This window comes from Sitodiplosis mosellana, unplaced genomic scaffold (assembly GCF_009176505.1).
Source record: "Sitodiplosis mosellana isolate CC-2019 unplaced genomic scaffold, AAFC_SMos_1.0 Smas_scaffold_6167, whole genome shotgun sequence".
Classification (NCBI taxonomy): Eukaryota; Metazoa; Arthropoda; class Insecta; order Diptera; family Cecidomyiidae; genus Sitodiplosis; species Sitodiplosis mosellana.
This window is the reverse complement of record NW_022601408.1, coordinates 3,893,306-3,899,777: the sequence shown is the minus strand read 5'-3', so window position 1 is coordinate 3,899,777 and position 6,472 is coordinate 3,893,306. Positions and strand designations below refer to the sequence as shown.

General features: G+C 35.2%; 1 protein-coding gene across 1 annotated transcript in view; it reads right to left on the bottom strand.

The window, feature by feature from the left end:
* The window catches only part of LOC129575672 (ADP-ribosylation factor GTPase-activating protein 2), a 3,444-nt gene extending 836 nt beyond the window's left edge, over positions 1 to 2,608 (bottom strand). Inside the window, exons 1-5 of the mRNA XM_055459582.1 lie at positions 2,124 to 2,608; positions 1,594 to 1,917; positions 1,287 to 1,430; positions 992 to 1,135; positions 133 to 925 (exon numbers count right to left, since the gene is read on the bottom strand). Coding sequence (XP_055315557.1) covers positions 133 to 925; positions 992 to 1,135; positions 1,287 to 1,430; positions 1,594 to 1,917; positions 2,124 to 2,201 — 1,483 coding nt within the window. The 5' untranslated portion in view covers positions 2,202 to 2,608. The remainder of the gene's footprint in view (positions 1 to 132; positions 926 to 991; positions 1,136 to 1,286; positions 1,431 to 1,593; positions 1,918 to 2,123) is intronic.
* Positions 2,609 to 6,472: the final 3,864 nt, after the last annotated feature.

Sequence of the window (6,472 nt, the reverse complement as noted above, 5' to 3'; positions counted from 1 at the left end):
GAGAGAGAGAGAGAGAGAGAGAGAGAGAGAGAGAGAGAGAGAGAGAGGCGAGTGATATTAAACGTGAACGCTAAATGTATGTGTGTTGCCTATTCAAAGGCGTTATATATAACGACTCATTAAAATACAAACCTCGACTGGAAGCATTGCTTATATTGTCACCAAAGTATTCGGCCGATGAGATACTGTTTGAGCCTTGAAATTTGGCCAAATTTGCCGAACGCTCGAAAGATGATGTTTCGTGTCCAAAGAATTGATCGGATGATATGCTCTTCGCACTGGCACCAAATTTTTTCTGTGCATCGGTATTCTCATATGTATTATATGATGTCTTATCTGCGGTGGTTTTATTGTTGCTGTTACTGATGCTATTGCTGCTGCTGTTGCTGCTACGCACATTTGAATTATTGTTTCGATTGGGCGATGTAGGGGATGGCGCATTGAACATGCTAGTTACACTGGAATGGATTGGTTCAATTGTTTCAAATCCCATCATTGCTAAATCGCGGTCATGTGATTTCGGCGACGAATACATGGCCGAGTAATCATCGAAGAAATCATCTTTTGGCTCTTTTTCAAATATTTTTGTCGTGAATTTTGGCGTTGGCTCTTGTGCAATCGTTTTCATGTCATTGAGCACGGAATGTGACACATTTCCACGTAAATTAAAGCCCATTCCAAGACGTTCCATTTGCTTGGCTTTCGTTGGATCGATGTGTTTCAGTTTTTCCTCTTGCTTTTGAGCTTTCAACGATAGATCTTGGTATGCCAACCGAACACTGTTAATTGTGTCAGCCTGCTCTTCTTCCGTCAGCTTCTTTTCAGGCACTTTTTGTTGATCCGCCAAATTGGCTTGATTTTCCAAATCGGCAAAGTTGGTTTTCACCTTTGTCGCTCCAAGAGCACCTTTTTTACCAGCACCCAACTAATTTCCAAATAAAAACAAAGATATTTAGCCAATGGAAATGAATCAAATGATTTAAATACATACCCCTCGCCTTGGCTGCACTTTTCGGATTCCGATTGTGGATTTTGGCGCTTCGACTGGAACACTTGAATTTAAAAAATCAACGCTCGGTGCACCCGTTGAAGCTTGATCTAACTTCGGTTTGATTTCTTCTTTTTTTGGAACGATCTGTAAGCAAAAGGTGGGTCGACTTCAAACGAAATGCCATATATGTTTCATGTATTAACAGACCGATTCAGATCTGTTTACGTTATTGGTTAATTCCATAAAATAAAGTGAGCAAAAAGAACGAGCAAAACCGTGTGGCACACGTACGAACCTTGGTTTCAGCTGTTTCACTGGAACTAACAAAATTATTGTTTTGTGAAAAACCATTTAGGTCATTTTCACAGTCGGCAAAGAAATCTTCCTCTTCTGCCTTCTTATTATTACTTTCGTCATGGTCATGAGAATCCAAGAACAGCTAAATGCATCAGAGAAAATAAATGAATGAACAAAAAAAAAAAAAAAAAAACGAAATGAAATGATATTTCATGCAAAATGTTGTTTAGATATTGAATATGATTTTCACTGCACAAAACACACAGAAAAACGAATGAGTGATTAAATTAATGAAATGCACTCACTGTAGTGCCATGCTGTTTCATAGCCTGCTGAGCAAGATTGCTTAATTTTTCACGATACAGCGTAGCGGCACGTGAATTGTACTTTTGCTGTGCATCGGTTGTAATGCAATTATGTTGCCGAAAGAATTGGGCAGCTTTTGCATTGCCACCCAATTGCATTTGCCTCAATTGAATCCATGTCCAGTTTGTATCTAAATTTGTTGATCGAACAAACGTCAAATGAACGCCCAGATTCCGATGGACTGCTGAACAATCAATGCATATAAACACACCGTAGGTCACCGACGACCATGTCGGATTTTTTGCACTGCAATCGAAACATGTCTGCGATAGAAAAAAACACAAACAAACAAACATATTTTATTATATGGGAAAGGATATATTATAAGAGGAAAAGAGAGAAGAACTCGTTGGATTTGTTTTGTTTTTTTTTTCTTCTTCAAATTAAACAACATAATGAGCAGCAAAGTGTTTTTGCCACTCCATATAAATGGAATGTACGATGTGTACAATTGAAATTATGATAATACCTTGTTGGTGGGTTGTGCACGCAGCCGATGGAAAACTGCTTCAATATCGGTTTTGGATGGTCCACTTGTACTTGCCATTCTATGTTCTTAGTTTATTTAATATTTTGCCTCGTTCAAATAGTTTCGCAATATTTGCCACAGTCAATTTATCGATTTGATGTTTGTAAAATAATTTTATTTGGCTATTATTTTGAATTGCCAATTTTTTTTTTTTTTTGGTAAACTGTAAACTAATGGTATCTTTTTTAAACTAAAAACTAACGATTTTATTTGATTCTAATCGATTCTAATTTTTAACAAAACAAAAAAGATGAAATATATGTATATAATAATGCAGACAATGTTCGTGATAATATTTTTCTTTTGACGTGTACTCGTTTCCAATGCCAAATCATGATGTGAATTGTGGAATAAAAAGCCATCTGGTGGCAACAATTGGCTAACACGAAAACTATTCGTGACATTTCATTCAAACGACTTAAAACAGACCTACACCCGTTTCATCGACGCATAATATTATTTGAACAATACTTAAAATGAGCTTATAATTCGTTTTCGTCTTTAGAAAAATTATTATCCTTTTCTTTCTTTCTTTTTAATCGATTTATTACCATCTTTAGATTAATTCAGCGCTCATGAATTTAGGTTTTCACTTTCATTTTGTTTCAGCATTTATGAGAAATGAAATGTGTGAGATAAAGTGAAGGAAAAAGTTGTACACCTTCAAATTTCAAACTTGTAAATTGACAATATGCTGAAGAACAAGTGGTAAAACGCATGCAATTGAATAAATTGCTTACGGCTGGCAAGAATATCACAGCGACATTGACCCTGTTTATTGGTTTGGCACTTTTACTATCATTTCGCTGCCGTAATAATCAGAGAAAGACGTGAAGCTGAGAAAAGCTGTTTTTTTTTATTTATATCTGAACGAAATAACTTGCAGGCGGTTTTTAAATTGTTCATTGTGGAAAAGTGATGTTGCACGTAGATATGCGACGTCCGTCAAAATAGTGTAAAAATCAGGCGATAATGTTTATTCTGTCGCTAATTTCATCGGTTTTTGTTATATATTACAGTTGAGCATAGAAATGCAAACACAACACACATGTTCATACATTTGAATAATTAGGTTGAGGTTTTAAGACCATGCTAAATCTAAAATAAACATTCGTAGCTAACAAAATGACCAAGATTCACGATCTTGATTGTATTCAATATGGAAGTAAAACCACAGAGTTCCATTGAACGAATCAGTAAGTCGCCGTTTCAACACGCGTCGCTTTTCTCTCACTCACTCTCTCTTTCTCTCTCTCTCTCTCTCTCTCTCTCTCTCTCACTCTCTCTCTCTCTCTCATATCTATTTCCCTTTCTTCGTTCATTTTAGCCGATTTCTCCTTTTTCCCATTGGTAATCGGACATGAGTATTAGGTTATTTAGCAGGTTGTCAAATGGATTGTGTGTTGAAAGTTAAAAGGCGCTAGCCAGCAAAAAAAAAAATTGGTGCGGCCTGAACAAATACCTCCACATAAAACACATAATAAAAACACTACGTGTTTAGATAAACTTCTACATTTTTTTCTACAAACTAACATGTCATTTTCAAAGGAAATGAAAACTGAGAATTGCGTTAAAATGTGCATATATCTTTCATGATTTCGGTGTATTTGATTTAGGTTTAGAAAGCCAAACGCTTGTTTGCGCACAACAAATTGAATTGAATTGACAAAACAGCGCAACGACTGAATTTCAATTAATTATTAAGTGAGCGCAAACATTGGTGTCCGAAACCAAAAATTGAGCAAGTTGCAGTTTATTGACTTTGGTGATGTCACTGTTACTGCTTGTGATGTAACGTTCGTGGCTTTATATTCGTGCGTTTTGTTTTTCGTATTTTGAAATCAGTCCATTCGAAGAAAAAGATTTAAACGACTCGAAAATGATGGAACAATGAACATTTGATCCTAATAACATTCTACAACAAATTTATAGATTGCCATTGAAAATGGTATTCGAATTAGAAAAATAAATAAAATGTCTGGAAGCTGCTGGCTGGTATACAATGAATTTTGACCATTTTGAACTTCCGTCACACCGTATTTTATGCAGAGCAAATAAAGCAAAACAAGAAGACGTATAACCATTTAGGCTTTCGTATTGAATTTAACCTTTGCTACGGTTACTCTGAATAAAAAACAAAACAATACATTGCTCGCGCACAATTGTGCAACTCATATATGCTCTTTTTTCTTCAAGATCGTGTGTTATATTTACTTTTGGCCATCTCTCTTTCAACTCATACCGTGTGAGTTGCATACGATAAGATTTATACATTACCGCATTAATGCTACTATTGCGTAAACCTATAAACGAGTGAAATTAATTACATTTAAAATGAAATGTATAGTTTACCAACTGAACACTCAACACAATGTACGCGTGCATTCGAAATTCTGTGAATAAATTTCGTACCGCAAATGCAGACCAAAATACATATTGAGTGTATAAAAAAGATTCCGCGTAAAAATCTAGTGCATTTTTTGTAAAACCAAACAAAAATAAAATTCCATTAACAATCATCAATAACAACAACAGCAGCAGCAGCAGCAGAAGCAAAAAAAAACATCAACAACTGGAAAATACATGATTCATCAATATTACTGCGTTTAGTCAGCAAACTTGGATCGCATGTGCAAATAGTCGGAAGCCTTGTTTTTTTTATCATCCACACAAATGTCATTGGTCCATGAATTTTTAATGTATTCATTGAAAACCGATTGATGCTTAAGATGTGCTTTGATGGCATTTTTAGTACTACATGAAATGTAGAGCTATCGGTCTGGGGATATAATTTTTTTTTTTTTTGTAATGAAAAAACTATATTTTTGAATTTTCGATTGAAGCGTTAGTTCGCCGAATAATTTTCAAGTTAAGAAACCTTTCAAGTTAGTCTCATTTGGAAGCGACGTTTTATTATTCAAGGATGTCTGATCTGCATCATTTTTCATTCTCACCGAAATAAAAGTAATCTCCAATTGTCGCAATTTAGTGAGTTTATCCGTTTTTTTTTAATTAAAGAAATAGCTTAGTAAATACCAATTTAATCACTGAAATTCGAACAAACAGCGGAGCGAAGCGAAGCTCTACTCATTTGTTTTTCATCTGCGGTTGAATGATCATATAGGCTGATCCATGTCTCTTTTTTATGTTTTAAATCAATTTTCTTCCGGGAGAGAGATGTGTTATGAACCCACAGATATAGCGACCGTATTATGATTCCATTTCATGAATATCAGCTAAATATGAACGCGTTTATTCAACACTGCTGAGCATCCAGCCAAGAGTAATCTCCATCCAAATATTGTGCCTTCTGTATTTGGTCTATTTGTGTGCATTCCAAGGATTACACAAGCCAAAGCTAAACAAATTTCGCTCACGATTTGGAGTGTACAAATTATGACAATCATGATTGCTAATAAGTGTTGACATAAAACGTTGCTCACAGTGTGAACCTCACACCATCAAAACATGACTTATGAGCGAAAACAATGTAACTCAAATACCGCTTCTTTCTCTCTTATTCCGATTGATTTTCTACTTAATCAACTACAGTCAATCGCAACACACACCGTTCCATGCATCTTGAAAAAAAAAAAATCAATCATTATTATGTCACTAAAAAAAAATTTCTGCTCGTTTAAATACTAGGCCGGGTGCCGTTTTTTAAAATTGCATTATCGGCATGTATTCGAAATGTGCAACTTGAATTGGGTCGCGAGAATAAACTGAAAAGAGATACTACGTTGAAAGATCGTTGCGTTGACTGAAATTGAATTTTCGAAAGAAAAAGAATCACGAACTTTTGCATTTTTGCAACAATAGCCTTGAACTTTTTGTGCGGCTTGGCTTTCAACTAAAATGCATACATGAGAATATACGATCATCAATCCACACCGATTAGATAGTAGCATATCCAGCGAGTTGGAATTACCTGTAATAAATATAGCCACCGATTAGCCATTTGAAGTTTTATAACATTTCGGCTGGATATAAATTATCAACTATGAAACCAGTTCTTTCTTTTCATTCCTGATAATTAATAAATAGTTCAACTACAGTATGCACATCACCAGCAATTGTTATGCGCAGTGAAGTAGTATGCGCACATCGTGTTTTTTTTTTTTAATTTTGTTTACGCGATCATCAAAATTGACTTCAGGCTTGCTCATGCCCAGAAATCGATGTGGTTTTTTGAGATAAAAATATATTGCTTCGAATAGAATTTAGCGGATTTCAATCGAATTAAAAATATTCGGCACCATGCAAACTAGCCGCTGATATTTTGGCCG